At 42.0% G+C, this 17139-nt stretch overlaps 1 protein-coding gene across 1 annotated transcript in view; it reads left to right on the top strand.

The window, feature by feature from the left end:
• The window catches only part of ZNF76 (zinc finger protein 76), an 870184-nt gene that overhangs the window by 514943 nt on the left and 338102 nt on the right, over window positions 1–17139 (top strand). Inside the window, exon 10 of the mRNA XM_044076568.1 lies at window positions 1928–2107. Within this exon, the coding sequence (XP_043932503.1) occupies window positions 1928–2107 (180 nt within the window). The remainder of the gene's footprint in view (window positions 1–1927; window positions 2108–17139) is intronic.

Raw genomic sequence — 17139 nt, 5'->3', positions numbered from 1 at the left:
TTTTTTTAGATAATGGTTTATAGTTGAAGTTTGTTTCACACGGTGTAATGATTTGTAGTGTTTAGTCAATGATTGTCAAATGAACAAGTACTGTCACTTTAAGAAAGCAATGAAAATGTGATATGCACAAGTTTAATTAGGTAGCAATTAACCAGTTTAGGACAACTTGTGTTATATAAGGTTGCATTTCAGGATGGCTTGTATTCTGATGAAGTCTCCTGAGTGAGGCACAAGTGCTTAATTATTTTTTATCTTTATTAAATCTCTGTTGCGATCAATGTTTGGACCCTCTTGCTGGTGTTTTGTTTTTGTATGTTACTAGTATAGGCAGAAAATCAAAGGGGTGTATTTGACAGCTGTATATTGTACAGTGATATATTTGTAAGCAGACTGGCATGCTGTGTTTACGTAACATAGACTGCACTGTCTAGGAATGCAATAAAAACTTGTGGCATTGTTTTTAGAGTGCACATAGTGCAGTATGTGTGCAAAGGTATTGCAAGTGTACATGATATTGGGGCTTTGATCAATGCAAAGACACACACGCGTGCGCTCATGCACCTGCACATATGTACCCAAATGTGTGTGTTTGTCTTTGTCTAAATATAAGAGGTTGCTACATTGTTTCCTGAAATACAGAGCAATCACTACAGAACTGCAGAACACCTTGTGTTTAGGAATGTACCACAAAGTTTGTAAAAGTTTTAACATTGTTTGATGCTTATTTAGTCCTTTGTACTAAGCACTACGTGCATCTTATTATGGATTCATTTCAGACCCCTCAACTATTCCTATTTTGGCAGAACACTCCTATTTTCAAGCCTGATTTAGGATGTCCCTATTTCTGGAGGTATGCCCCTATTTTCAGGCTTGATTTACCCATCACATAAATTTCTGAATCCCCTCATAATGTGTTATTTTGCTACTTGCAGATTGAGGTATATCACTGTTCCCCTAAGTGCCAAGGCATGAACCTCTTCCTTGTAGAGAGGGTACAGCCTGCACTTGAGTGAAAGGAGAACTATAGAGCAGCTGTTCTTCATTAAAATGTATATATAGTTGTACTTACTTTATGAGAAAGTATATACATGTGACTGTATATTTATATGCCTCCCCTCAAACTATACAGAGTGATACATACACAGCTCTGCGTGTGATTATCTCTTTATTGAAATTTTTTGCATATGGAGATTGGCTTTTAATTGTGGTAACTTTGTGATGACACCAGAAGGCATTCTACACCTTTCTGTTAACTGACAGAGGGACCCGGTGTCCACATTGCTAGGTAGTCGTAGCTGCACTGCATTGCTGTATTAGATGATGGCCTTGGTACTTGGTGAAGATTTCCATGAATTGCATTATCAATACCACCTTGCACTTGTGACCATCCGCTGACCTTCTGTGCACCTTAAACAATCCCTGTACACCCAAACGTATCATGGAAGTTGCCTTGATGCACTGTTTGCTGCAAATCACATGTGGGCGTTTTCTGGTCAGTTCCTATGCTACTAACCCTGCACACTACATACTGTATCGGCAAATCTTGCTAATTATTTACTGAAGCTTGTATGATGCATATAAGTGTGATCTGCATTAAGTATTGAAAATGTGACAATAATGTTCTGGTAACCAGTCTTGGCAGCCCTGCGACTTGTTCTTGTGTACATTTATATGTAAAACGAATCCTCGTCATAAAAAAGGAAGGCATATCTAGCATTGTTGTATGAGGGTGTTTAAATAATAAAAGGGAAATGAGTAGTGCAAAATACTGTAAAAAGCAGTAAGGTGCCTTTGAAATCGTAAATGGTTCTCGATTTATTAAAGGAGACAATTCTTGAAAAGTAAAATTTTAAAAACTGTTTAATAATTGTTTTCTTCAGTATATAACATGAAATTACACTGATTTTTTTTTTTTGTTTGTTTTCAGGTGAACGTCCATTCAGATGTCCATTTGAAGGGTGTGGTCGTTCATTCACAACCTCCAACATTCGGAAAGTTCATATTCGAACACATACAGGGGAACGCCCATATATGTGCCCAGAGCCAGGTTGTGGCAGAGGATTTGCCAGTGCCACAAATTACAAGAATCACATGAGAATCCACACTGGTAATAACCATATTCTAGTTCTGAGCTTCACATCGCTGAATGAAGCTCAGGAATTTAAAACAGCACAGAGCATTTACAGTTATACCAGTTGTACAATGAAAAATTAACTGAGTTTAAAATCTATCGCAGAAGATCCAGCAAACCAGTGTCTCAGTACACATGTAAAAAAATAAATAAATAAAATAACTAAAAACATAATTTTCTTGCAGGGGAGATTGTCAGAGTTCTCTGCAACCCCAAACTTCAGTAATAGACTTAAAGATGCCACAAGTTTGATGAAAATGTTTCTAAAGCTGTGGCATCTTTCAAAGAAAAATGCCCTTAATTACTGTAAACAGTCACAGACTCTCACTCTTGGTACCAATGATATTCAAGCTCTGGTGTAACTTCACATGAAGCAGCTGACATTTGATTTGCCTTAATATGCGGTAGTTTTTGAAAACTAGGCATTTTCTCAGTTACAAAGTACTGTGCAAAACCAGTGGAGTGGTAGTTTGCACATCAAAGCCTTGAGATTGGTATGCATGACTGCAAGCATACACTTCCATAGGAAGTAGTTATGGGGTGTGATTAGGCCACTAGAATGGGAGCTACATACAATTAGTGACTCTCCTCTGACACCCGGCACCTGCTCAAAAAGGGGTTTCACCTCCCTGCATGTCCAAGATGACGGTACACTGATCAACAGCTTAATTTCAACTGTCCTAGTTTGAAAAAGGAAACTGTGAAACAAGAGACATTGACATTGTCAGCTAGAGTAAAATTCAATTTTGGCTAGTAAGTACATTGCTGGGATGCTATCAAAGAAGACATATTATAATATTATTATAATATTAATATTCCTAATTAATTCCTAATTAATTTAATATTATTATAATATTATTAATTAAATATTAATTAAATATTAATTAATATAATTAAGCATTCCTAATCCCACTGCAGTGCTGCACTGAAATATCACATGCTTGCAACCCTAGGCTCCAGCTGAGTAACTTGGCATTTTGCTGGCTGGCTCGATGTAACCATGTTAGGGGATTGTAATCTGTAACTACAGTGAATTTCCTTCCATAGAGATAAGGCTGAAGTTTCTGCAGTGCCACGCTATGGCTAGACATTCCTTTTCTACAGCTGTATAGCATTCCTCCTTGGGTTGGAGCCTATGACTGAGATAAACCACTGGATGCTCTTCTCCCTCTGAAGAAATCTGACTAAGTATAGCCCCTACCCCATAGTTCAAAGCATCCACCTGCACAACAAATTCTTTGCTGTAATCTGGACTGGCTAACACAGGGGGTCCTCCCAAAACTTCTGGAATGCCTGCTCACATGCTGTGATCCACACTACCTTATCTGGCCTGTTTTTCCTTGTCAGGTCTGTGAGGGGAGCAGCTATGGTACTACAACTGGGGACAAACTTTTATAGTACCCCACTGTTCCTAAGAATGCCCTCACCTGATTTTTGGTAACAGGTGCAGGCCATGCCTGAACAGCTTCTGGCAGGTTCTGGCCAGATCTTACCACTCCCCACTCTATTTCCCAGGTAGGAGACCTCTGCCATACCCACCTGACATTTGCTCGGCTTAATGGTCAACCCGGTCCTTTGTAGTCTGCCCAGCACTTCTCTGACCTGCTGAAGGTGCACGTGCCAGGAATGGCTGTAGATGGCAATATCTTCTAGGTAAGCAAGGGCAAACCCTCCTGCTCTTGCTAGGATATATGATCTACCAGCCTCTGGAAAGTCGCTGGGGCATTTTTCATTCCAAAGGGGATCTTTGTGAACTCATACAAGCCAAAAGGAGTCACAAAGGCTGAACTCTCTCTAGAACTGGAAGTCAAGGGCACCTGCCAGTAACCCTTGGTAAGATCAATGTTGGTAAGATACTTAGCTCCACACAGCTGCTCTATGGATTCATCTGTCCTAGGCATGGGGTAAGCATCTGACTCTGTGTGACTATTTAATTTCCTGTAGTCCACACAGAACCTGGTGCTGCCATCCTTCTTTGGTACCAGTACCACTGGGGAGGCTCAGGGACTGTTGGACTCTTGAATTACCCCTAATTCCAACATTTCCTGTATCTCCTCCCTCAGAGTCTGTCTGACTCTCTCAGGCACCCTATAAGGGGCCTGCCTAATAGGCCTTTGGGGTCCTGTATCCACCAAATGCTGCACCAGGTGGGTGCACCCTGGTTTCCCAGTGAGCATGTCCCCAAATTCCTGTAACTCTGGTCAGATTTCTCGAACCTGGGTAGGAGATGGCTGCTGGGACATTGCTACCCCTTCCACTGAGGTGTCAGCCCGAGCCTCACTGAGGAGATCAGTCACCAGATCTCCCTCAGACTCCTGCAATCCACTGCAATTACTCAGCACAAGGGCCTGCCTATCATGGTAAAGTTTCATCATGTTAACATGATACAGTTTGTGATCCTGCCTAGCAGTTCCACCATCTAGTTAGCATCACTGACCTTCATTACCACCTTGTAGGGTCCCTCCAAGGCTGCCTGCAGCTTGTTGTGTATGACGGGAATGAGAACCATTACCTGCTGCCCCTACAGCATACTCTCTAGCATTCCTGTCATACCAGATGTTTTCTGCTGTTGGGCTTCTGCCAGGTTCTCCTGGGCCAAGCCCACGAGTTCCCTGAGCCTTGTCCTGAGGTTTAGGACATATGCCACAACAGACTCCTTGTGGGATTCACAGTCACCCTCCCAGTCATCACAAATTAAGACTAGAGGCCCCCTCACCTTATGCCCGTACAACAACTCAAAGGGTGAACAAAACCTGTGGATTCCTGGGGAACCTCTCTGTAAGTAAACAGCTGGGGCAAATATTTGTCCCACTCCCTCTTAAACTTGTCTGCGAATGCCCATAACATGGACTTGAGTGTAGAGTTTAACCTCTCAACAAGTCTATTAGTCTGAGGATGGTAAGGGTGGTCTTTAGGTGCTTCAACCCACAGTACCTCCACAGACAGGTCAGCAGCTCTGACATGAAATTGACACCGCTGTCGGTCAATATTTCTTTTGGGAAGCCTACCCTGCCGAAAATCTCTAACAAAGCACATGCCACCTTTTTTGCCTCAATGGATGGACAAAGCCACTGCCTCAGGGTATATTGTAGCATAATCTACTACCACTAGGATATACTTTTTCCCTATGGAACTTGGGGTACTAAGAGGCCCCACAATATCTGTAGCTACCCTCTGAAATGGCTCCTCAGTCACAGGCATCAAAGGAGCTTTTACTTTGTCTCCTGCCTTGCCTGCCTTTTGGCACTGCTCACAGATCCTGCAGAACCCTGTTACAGCTCTGGAAATCTCATGCCAATAGAAGTTTTGCATAATACATCTCTATGTACGTTTTATGCCCATATGACCTGCAAAGGGAATATCATGGGCTATAGCTAGAAGAGCCAGACAGTAGGCTCTCGGCACTACCAACTGCTTGCTGTACTCTCTCACCTTCTAGCCCTCCCTCAGGGGTCCACTTTTTATACAATAACCCTTTGTCCCAGTATACATATTCCCCCTTCCCTTGAGAATCAGGTGCCTCACTAGCTACGTGCCTCATGCCTTGTAATGTAGGGTCTGAGAGCTGAGCCTGTCTCAACTCTCTCTTTGTAACCCTTCCCAGCTCCCCTTCCACAGGAAGTCTGGCCTTCTCGTTTGCAAGAACACATTCGTGATATTAAAAACCAAAAGTTTGATAGCCCCTTGGAGCAACACTTTGATTTTGCACACAATTCAAATCCAGAGAGCTTAAAAGGCTGCATTTTAGAAAAAATAGAAATGTCTTTAGGGGAATGTGGAGATATTAAGGTCAAATTGCTTGGTAAAGAAACTTTTTTATCTTAAAGTATAACACCTTGGAACCCTTTGGGTTGAACAAAGAATGCAACTGGAAATATGTTATTTGAACTGATTGAGTGATTGAATGATTAAATTATTGACTAATTTTATGCCGCTTAAGATGAGATGATGACTGTGAATTTTATACTCGTTGAAGGCTTGGAGCTGAAGTGCTAAGTTTAAATAAATTTGGTGAGCTTTAGATTGATCCGTGACCTTGGTTTGTCGTTTTATTTTATTATATTACATTACATTTATAAGACCTGTTTTCCCCCCAGAACTCCACCTACTTCCCACTCCTCTTAAAAATATGTATAAATATAGACATACCCTAGACAAAACAATACACACACAATTCCTAAACCATCAGTCTGGATTTAAGCACTTAAACTTTCTTTCCTCTCTTTCATTTACTAATTAATCACAGTGATCACAACTTATACACCATCCCCCTCACTTAGCTATCTACCCCTACCCCTCCTATATTCATACCCCAGTGTTGTAGCTCCTCTTTCTCTGATAAATTTCTCTGCATGCTTCCCTTAAACATTACTGCATCCTTGCTCTTCCTGTTTTATCACCTTACAACTTACCTTACTTACATCATTCAGTCTTGTACACATTTCTCCCACTATGTGCTCCACTGCTAACCATTAAAATCACCCCTTAACACTTCCAGTATATACAAAGACTCACTTAATCTTTACTTCAATTTTAAATTACTAAATCCTCAAACCTACCATACCAAAATAAAAGTAACTGCTAGAGTTAAACCAAAACAAGTTTATCAAGCATATCCATTTTTCTCTCTCTTACCGTTATGTCCAGAAGTGCAAGGTTTGATTCCCTCAACTTCCTCTGCCTAATTGTGCAACTCTGAGCAAATCAGTAAACCAGACATCTCTCATGGGCTGAGTCTGAAAAGGTCTGTGGAGATCAGAGCTCTACCCTGAAAAATAAATACAAATAAATATGTGAGAATATTTATCCCAACCCTAGCTCCTCAGCCCATCCTGACTTCCCAGTAGCCTCCAAACTCATCCCAAGCCAACCCTTACCCACCTCTCCATTCAGCCCACCCATCTCCTTCCAAAACAGGGACCACACCACCATCACCAAAACCATCAAAATCTAACCCGCCTATTTGAAACTTACTAAATAGCTTAAATTCATTTCTTTAAATACTTATGGTGTTTATAATGAAAATTTCGGAACTCCATGCTTGGATCATCTACAATACACTGAGATATTCTTGCCATAACTGAAACATAACTAAAACCTCATATAGTTGACTCTGAAATATCACTTCCTGGGTATAATATCAGGGCTGATAGAATTAACAAAAAAAAAATGGTGGTGTAACTTTACTATACCCTGACTATCCTGACTATCTTGAAACCCTACCTTCCAATTTACCCATTTCCGAATTCCATAATGCTGAACTTCTCCTCTCCTGTCTAAAACTAGTCAACCATAAGCAGCTGTACATTATAGTACTCTAGATTAACCCAGGTAGTAATGCTACAACCCTGGAACACATCCAAAACTGGATCTCTCATACAGTTTCTAATGAAAAGATAATCCTAGGTGGCATTAATTTCAGTTGACAGATTATCTCCCCAAAATATCCATCAGCTAGTCTAAATCTGTTTGGATTGACTCAACTCATTTCCTCCCCCACATATTGTAACTATTCCAAAAACATTGACTCACTTCTTGAATGGATATTGGTGTTCGATTCCACTAAGTGCGTCTCCCATGGCTACCTCTGATTCTCTTGGTATTCACCTCCCTGTATGTGTAAACAGACTCTGCACCCATCATGTCAATCACTTCGAATTTCACGTAACCTCAACTAATTTTAAACCTGATACATTTTACAAAATTCTAAGCTCCTTTAACTGGTCTGTCCTGAAAAATGTTCCACTCAATGAAGCTCTACACTTTTCCTGAAAAACCATCAATATTTGGGGTCCAGCTAGAACAAAAAGAATAAAGAAATAACCCTACTCCTTGGTTATCCACTCAAAGCAAGCACCTAATGTACGAAAGAGATGGAGCTTGGAAAGAATAGTTAAAATATAGATCTCCTGAAAACTTGCAACACTTTAAAGAACTACATAACTGTACAAAAAGACAGATTACCACGGACAAGAAAAGCTACTTCAGAAACCCCTTACTAAATCAGTCGTCCAACCCTAAAAAAAACTAGTCTTGTATTAATAGTATGCTCCATCCTGAAACATCCACCTCTCCTAATCCTGCCCCAAATAACACACTCTAAAATAGCTGCTAAGTTTAAGACACATTTTATACAAACCATTAAAGCCCTTACTAAAGATTTTACTCCCAGTGATCCTGACATGCCCTCTCTTCAGACAGCAAATACCCCTTATTTCACCCTAAAACCCATCCCAACCTCCTACATCAAATCGCTATTATTTAAACTGAAACCCTGTTCTCCTTCTGTAGATATCTCCCAGCAGAATACCTCAAGCTGGCTGCAATTCCCATAGCCAATCCTGTGTCTCTTAGATAACAGAACTGTCAAGGATTCATACACTCCTTCTCTGTGGAAAAATGCTTCATCATCCCTCTTCATAAAGGAGGACCGTCATCTGGTATAACCAATTTCAAAACTATCGCTATATTACCCCTTTATCCAAAATTCTGGAGAAATGCATTCACAAGCAACAACTTCAACATATTCTTCAGGAAAAGCTCTTGACCCCACAGAACATGGTTATAGACTTGCCCATAACATTTTCATGGCCTTATTAACTTTCACAGATACTATTAACAAAGCCAGAGATGAAGGCAAACATTTACTCTGAATTCTTTGATCTCTGTAAAGTTTTTGATATAATAATTCATCAAAAACTCCTCTACCAGCTGTCTTCCATCAGGCTATCACAACCCTCAATACTATGGCTTAACTACTTAACCGATAGTTACCGATGGTTACCAATCTGTTAAATGATTCTCTACTTTTTCTCCCTCCATTCCTATCAATACTGGTGTGCCACATGCCTCCATTCTTGGCCTTCTACTCTTTAATATATTTACTAACACCTTACACATCCTGTCAGTGAGCTTCCCTAATACAATACGCTGAAGTTTCTACTCTAATATGCATTTCCTGCAACCAAGTACATTTTCAGAAAATTACTCTAAAAGCCTGTAACACCATTGAAAGTTGGCTGCAGGATAATCAACTGCTACTAAATCCCCCAAAAATAAATTACTTCTTTTTTTCCTAAAATCTCATTTCCATGAAAAAATAACTTTAAAATGTCTTCCTTAAATAATACCATGATTGAAGTTACCCCATATACAAAACTACTTGGCGTGACAATTGATGACCATCTTAAATTCACTTTGCATATCCATAACAGCATCAAGACAAAACATCAAAAACTAGGCGTACTACAATAAATTCCTTACAGACTCTGAAAAGGCAACTGTAGTGACCACTTACCTCTTACCCTCTCTCCTATATGGAGTCCCTGTTATGACCAACCTACAAGCCTTAGTTAATTCTAAACATGAACCTTTGCTGTAACAAAGTTGGCAGATTCACTTGCAGAAACCTTACTGGAACCACCACTGTTTAGCACTAAAAGCACTTAACTGGGTCGAGCTTCCTCACCACCTGTCATCTACTCAGCTCACCTTAACCCATAAAATCCATCCATACCCCATCCACCTGCCCAGCAATCAGGCCCTTACTCTAATACTATCTTCCATATCATAGGCTTTTTTGAACTTCCTTAATAGCAATTTCTCTGCTTAGTATATCCATTTTTTAGAAATGTTTATCTCCCATTCTTTATTCTGTATAAACTGTTTGAGTATGCAGAGTTTCAAAAAATATTCTATAGCTTTAATTCTTCTTGCTGTTAACTATCACACCTTTCTCATTCTGCACTTCCATTAGCAGACTTTCATTATAATCCTTTTTACGTAAGCAAATAAAGTGATCTCTTCTTTAACAATATATTTTTGCCTTAACATCTGTCATAGATTTGCATCATTCAACACAAGTATTATAGGTTCATAGGATGATACTAGGCTATTGGCCCAGAGGCCCTTATAAGCCTAGCCAAGAATTTTGCCCATGTTCCCTCAAAGTCAACACCCGTTTCCCCTGTCCAGCAGAAACACAGGTGGGATCCCAGGAGTGTATTTTCTGTTTCCTGTCCAGTTTCCTTTTAAAGAGAGCTAGAGAGGTACTCTGCTTGACATGGAGAGGGAGTCTATTCCACAGACGGGAAAGTCTTTGGGACACAAGTCTTATCTTGCCAACAAGTTCTAGTAATATCACAGACCAGGTAAAGGCCTCGTGTGCGGATTGCATGAGTGGACTTTGTCTTACGGATATGCAGCAACTCCATCAAGGCTGGGTCTGAAATGGCCTTGTATGCCAGACACTGGTCACCTCTGAGCAGTTTGTATGAAACTGAATTGAGGGACAGGGCTTTAAGCCTATCTGTATAGGATAGGTGATTGAGACCCTGGATTTTCCTGGTCCGGAACCTCTGTGGTCTCTCCAACTGCTGCATGTGCTTGGCAAGGTACATGCCGAAGGGAGCATTGTATTCAGTAATGGGTCTGATAAGGGAGAAGTACAGGGATGTTATGACCTCCTTGTTCCTGGCTGAAATACCCTTATTTATGAGGTGGGCAATGAAGAAAGCCTTCTGTACAATGGAGGCAATGTGGTGGTCAGAAGTCATGTTGCTATCAACCTGGTTGCCCAAGTCCCTCACAACTGATTGCATTCTTAGTATGTTATTAATGTGATAATTAGTGGGGATGACATTTTCCCCAAAGGGTATAAGGATGCATTTCTTGGCATTCAGTTTAAGGCCATGCTTCTGGTACCAGTCATTAGTTTGAGTAAGGCTGTCTTGGAGGATGTTCACATCACTAGGGGAATTTAAGACAGTGCCCAGCTTGCAGTCATCTGCAGACTTGGTCAGCCCCAGACTACTGATTTTGGCTTGCACCACAGAAAAGTATATCCCAAACAGAAGAGGCCCCAAGATAACCGATCCTTGGGGTACACCGCTCCTTATGGGTCTACTACTAGAAGTTGCTTCCCCTACTTTGACTAAGTGGGTTCTGTCAGTAAGCCAGTTAGCTACCCATCTGGTAACATACGGGTTGATGCCTAGCTGGGAGAGTTTTTATTATGCCCGAGTGAGGAATAGTGTCAAAGGCTTTGCTTAGTTCAAGGTAGGTGATGTGCACAGTCTTCACCCTCGTCCATGGCTTTGGTTACTGTTTCAAAGAAGTCAACCAAGTTTAACGGGCATGATCTCCCTTTGACAAAACCAAACTGTGTGGGTTCAAGTGTTTGGAGGTTGCCAATGTCCTTGTTTATAAAGTCCATGATAATGCATTCCATAGCTTTGCAAATCAGGCTAGTTAGGCTGATGGGCCTATAACTGCCTGGGTCAGTGGACGCTCCACCTTTCTGTAGAGGGATGACACTGGCTGTCCTCCGTTCAGCTGAGATGAATCCAGTGATCAGGCTTTGGTTGAATAGGGCATCCAATGGACCTGCGAGCTTATACCTGAGTTCATGTAGGATACAGCCAGGGATGTTATCTGGTCCCATGGAGACTGTATTTTTTGCCTTTGAGAAGACGTTAAGGACCTGCTCCCTGGTGATGAGGGGAGGGGGGCAGGTGGTGGGGATGCCCTGGTTTACTGATGGGGGACAGGGGGGGGTGAAGATGTTCTTCGTGTTTCACTGTTGCAGTCATTACATTTGGGTAATCTGCTGGCAGGTTGCCCTCAGTCGGCCTGATTAACAAAGTCTTGGGTCCTGCGTCGGTTGCTGTCCCTTCTTCCATGATGTCAGGTCGTCAGGGGTATAAAACATGCAGCCGACGCCATTACGTCAGTCTTTCTTGCTGCGTGGTGCCCGAAGCAGAAGCAGTTCGCAAGTGTCAGTTGGCCGACTCCTGAAATTTTCATTTTTGAGTTTCAGAACCGAAGTCTTCAACTAAAAGCTAAGTACCCCGTTAGGGAAAATTTTTCTTGCTCCTTACCAATGTCAGTAAAAGTTAATAATTGCATTACTTGTGGGAAGCAAATACCTCATAAGGACTTTCATTTGTGCTGTATTCCTTGTCTAGGCCCTGACCACAACTTACCTTGCTTTCGGTTTTGTGCTAAATTTTATTAACGCAGTATTAAACGTCAGCATATTTTTGCTTCTAAATATTTTGGCTCACGATTTAATTATCAATAAATGTTATCGGTTAGCAATCCGACTACCGGAATACCTAAAAGACGCAAAGAAAAGGACAGAGACAGACCGTCAAGGTCCAAAACTGACGACGCTTCTCCTAAGCCAGTCGCCAGTTCGCCGGTACTCAGTGTGGTGCTTTTGCAGCCCTTGATACCCGCTACATCTGATTTGCATGCCTCGAGATGCTTCAATTATGGAACCCGCGGATGTCTCTACCTTAGATGGATCCGGAGCCGCTGTGCAGGCACCGGCTTCTGACGGTGTTTTCAGGCCTACATATTTGTATATTAGACCAACGCCATCTTCAAAACTAAGGCCAAAATCTAAATCTTTGCCTAAAAAAACAACGCCTGGGCCACATGTGCAGGCCCCTATGCCTAAAAAACAAATGCTCAAAATGGCTGAAGATTTAATTACTCTGATCAGGGGTAGTCAACCCCCTCCTCCTAAGAGGCCTAGGCAGGACATTGATTATGAATCTTCTGAACAGGATTCTGTTTCTTCTGACTCTTCTAATGAACAGGATTTGTCTATACCTACTTATGAGGACTCTGATGCAGATGATTCCATTCCTTCTGCTTCTCCCCCTGAGGATTTTTCTTTTGGGGAAACTTTACATACCTTAAGGGAACATTTCCACTGGGAAAGTCAGGATCTCTCTGAATCTAAAAAGAGACTTAGGGATTTTCTTGGTTTACTATCGAAATTGCGAACAGCTATGGTCGATCGTCGTATGCTCGAACGCACAAGGTCGAAACACAAATGTCGAAGACATCGTAATCAATCGAGGAACGGTTCTACCATGGGTCGAGGTAGGTGTACAGTATTATTCCCTACTACAACCACCTTCCCTACCTCGACCCATGGTAGAATCTCTCTGAATCTAAAAAGAGACTTAGGGATTTTCTTCTTCCTCCTCAGCATAGGCCTTTGGCTATACCTCCTGTTTTAGACATTGTTGATGATGTTTTTCAAGAATCTAGTATGGCTCCTGATTCTCTGCCTCTGGCTCCTTGTAAGCCAGACGGATACTACAGGGTTCCTGAGTCACACAAATTCCTTTTCAAAAATCCTATTGCAGATCCTGAAACTATTTCTCAGGGTCCCAAGGGCATTAAGGCCTCTACTGCTAAAAATCCTACCCCGTCTGATAGAGATTCCAGGCCGCTGGATAGATGAGGTAAGAAGGTTTACACTTCTGCAACCTTGGCAATCAGGGCTTTAAACTGTCAATTTCATATGCTTAAATATCAACAGCATATCATGGGACTGCTTAAACAGAAAATGATGTTAATTTCTGACTGTGTGGAAAATAAAGATTTACAGGATTTATTGCATTCAGCTGAACAAGTTGGAAAACATACTTTGCAATGTGGTTTTGATTCTTTGGAAGCCTCTTGCAGGGCTGCTGTAGCTGGGTCTGTGCTACGAAGGCATGCTTGGTTCAAAGAGCAAACTCTGCCTGATCATGTTAAAGCAAAATTGTTGGATGCTCCTTTACAACAGGACTGTCTCTTTGGTAATAAGGCTGAAGACGTTTTAAAAAAGATGGAAGATAAAGCTAAATCTATGCAAACTGTGAAAGATTTCTTACAAGTGCAATCTCCAAGATTTAGTAGGCACTGGCCTACTAAAAACTGGTCCTTTCCAGTCCCTTCGAGAGTCACTCAAGTCAAACCCAGACATTCCAAAGGCTCCAAGTTTCAGTCACAAGGGACTTTTAGAACAAAACAATGGGGTGCCTTCACCTCCAAATCTGGAAACAACAAGGCACCTCCCTATGGTAAAGAGTCTCAATGACTTCCCTCTACACTCACCAAGCACTTAACTTTTAGCTGCCCCTTTGGGGGAAAAACTGGTACTTCATGCATGAAACTGGCAACTGATAACCCAGGACAAATGGGTTGTAAATATAGTATCCCAGGGATACAGATTTCATTTCCATACGTTGCCAATCCCAAACGGGTGGCCAGACCTGCCCCCAAATCAGTGGGCATAGGCCCAGAAACAAGTTCTGTCCCTCATGAACATGGGGGCTATTCAACCAGTACCAGAAGAGGAAAAGGGACAAGGCTTCTATTCAAGGCTTTTCCTGGTACCCAGAAAAGACAAATCATGGCATCCAATTTTGGACTTAACTACTCTAAACATATTTCTGGACATTCCAAAATTCAAGATGCTGACTCTTCAACAGCTACTTCCTATGCTAGGCAAAGATGCCTGTTTGGTAACTCTAGACTTAAAAGAGGCTTACCTGCATATCCCAATCAGGGAATCTTGCAGAAAATACCTCCGCTTCAAAGCAGGCTACTTGCCTTACCAGTTCTCTGCACTGCCGTTTGGCTTATCTACTGCACCCAGGGTCTTCACAAAGTGCCTGGCTCCAGTAATTGCATTTTGCAGGCAAAGAAATATTAAAATATATCCATACCTGGATGATTGTCTAATTCAGGCAGAAAACAAGGACATTCGTCTACAGCATCTGGCATTTGTAAAAAGGGTTCTAACTTGTCTAGGGTACACCATAAATGAAAAGAAATCACAACTGGTACCCTCTCAGAAAATTACATTCCTGGGTGCAAGCTTGAATACAACTGTCCAGATGGCTTACCTTACGCCAGAAAAGCAAATTCAATTGGTGACTTACTTCAAACAGGTGGCCACAAAAACCCTGCTATATCTGCAAGGCAAATTATACAAGCCTTGGGGTTCATGGCCTCCTGCATTCTTCTAATTCCATATGCAAGACTGCAGAAACTTCAGTGGTACTTAAAAAGTTTATGGAGTCAACATTGTCACAACCTGGAAACAATGATTCCTATCATACCTTGCCTGCAACTAGAGTTCCTGTGGTGGGCAGAGGCCTGCCACCAAAACAAGGGACTGCCATTCACACCACCCTCTGCCGCCCAAACCCTAACTACATATGCATCAGACTATGCTTGGGGGGCTCATCTGGCAGGGAAGTGCATTCAGGGCAAATGGAGCCCAAATCAAATTCACCTTCATATCAATCAGAAAGAGATGCTAGCTGTACAGAATGCACTGACAGCCTTCAAGGACCACCTTCATCCAGGACAATTAATGGTAAAGACAGATAACACCATAGTTATGTGGTACATAAACAAGCTGGGGGGTACACATTCCTACCCCTTTGCAGACTAGCCATGGCATTGTGGAACACGGACTTGACATACCAAATACAACTACAAGCTCAGTTCCTGCCAGGAAAGCTGAATACTCTGGAAGATGAACTAAGCAGAAATCTCATGGATCCACACGAATGGAAACTGGAACCATGGATTTTCATCATGTTGACCCGCAAATGGGGGAATCCAGACATAGATCTTTTTGCCTCACCCCAGAGCGATCAGTTGGACAAGTTCTGCAGATGAACTCATCACAAAAAAGCTTGGAAAGTGGATGCTCTATCATTCAGCTGGAAAAAACATATCAGTCTATGCTTTTCCCCCTCTGCCTCTGCTCTCCAAAGTTCTACTAAAATAAAAATGATTCTGATTGCTCTAGACTGGGCTCGCCAACACTGGTACCCACTCCTGCTCAATGTGTCACACCTTCCTCCGTGGCACCTGCCTCAGACACCTTACTTACTGTCTCAGCAGAACAATCAAATTCTGCACACTCCGCTCCAAACTTTGAATCTTGCAGTGTGGCTAATCACCTAAATTCACCCTTAGCAAACCTGTGATGGATGTCATTTTGGAGGGGAGAAGACCTAGTACTAGAAAATCTTATGCTGACAAATGAAAAAGATTATGTGCCTGGAACCACTCACAAGGAATAAGCACAGCAGTGCCCAATATTCCTCAGATTTTACAATACTTAACTGAGATGGTTCACAAGGGCCTGTCCTTTTCTTCCATAAAAATCCATGCCTCTGCCATTTCAGATCATTACAACACAGAACCTCCCCTCTTCTCTCATCCTCTGCTAAAGCAGTATCTCAGAGGGGCCAAAACCTTAAGACCTCCTAGGAGAGCTCCACCCCCTGCCTGGGACCTCAGTTTTGTATTGGAAAAACTCACTCTCCCTTCTTTCAAGCCAGCTGCTACTACAGACTTAAATTTCTCTCCTGGAAAACAGCTTTCCTTTTAGCAGTCACTTCAGCTAGAAGATTTTCTGAATTACAGGCTCTTATGGCAGTGGAGCCTTTTATTATTTTTCATGCGGACAGGGTGTCTCTCAGGACCAATCCATCCTTCATGCCTAAGGTGGTATCCAGTGTGGCTCTTAATCAGACTGTTCATTTGCCAACTTTCTTTCCCAATCCACAGAACAAGGGGGAGCGGATCCTGCATTCCTTGGATGTACACTGACAACTTGGATTTTACTTAAACAGGACAAAATCTCTAAGAAAATCTGAACAACTACTGGTGGCATTTGCTGCAGGGGCAGAGGGAAAGGCTATTTCAAAGCAGACTATTTCCATATGGATAAGCCATTGTATTCGTTTCTGCTATATGCACCATGGTAAAACTATCCCCCAGGGGATCAGATCTCATTCCACCAGGGCTGCATCAACTTCTACAGCCTTTCTCAGAGGTGTTCCTACCAGAGACATTCTAGAAGCTGTTACCTGGATCTCAGTTCATACGTTCACCAAACATTACCATTTACCTTTCTTCTCTAAATCCAGAGCTGGCTTTGCCACTGCTGTCCTGCAGGGCCTTATAGCTGGTCCTAATGTTGTTTAAATCCATCCTCCCAACCATAGCTTTGGGAATCTAACCAAATGTAATGTCTGCAACAGTGAAACACGAAGAACATAGTACAGTTGTGTACACTTACCATAAATATAGATGTTCGAGTGTATTCACTGTTGCAGTCCTGGTTATCCACCCTCCAACCCCCTGTTTTTCTCTTGCTATACCTCCACTTTCTTCTACTGTGCTTAAAAGCCTTTCTG

Source organism: Protopterus annectens, chromosome 7.part0, assembly GCF_019279795.1.
Source record: "Protopterus annectens isolate FY-2018-M chromosome 7.part0, PAN1.0, whole genome shotgun sequence".
In the NCBI taxonomy this organism is placed as follows: Eukaryota; Metazoa; Chordata; order Ceratodontiformes; family Protopteridae; genus Protopterus; species Protopterus annectens.
Note: the sequence above shows the minus strand (reverse complement) of the source record. Positions and strands in the feature narration are given on the sequence as shown.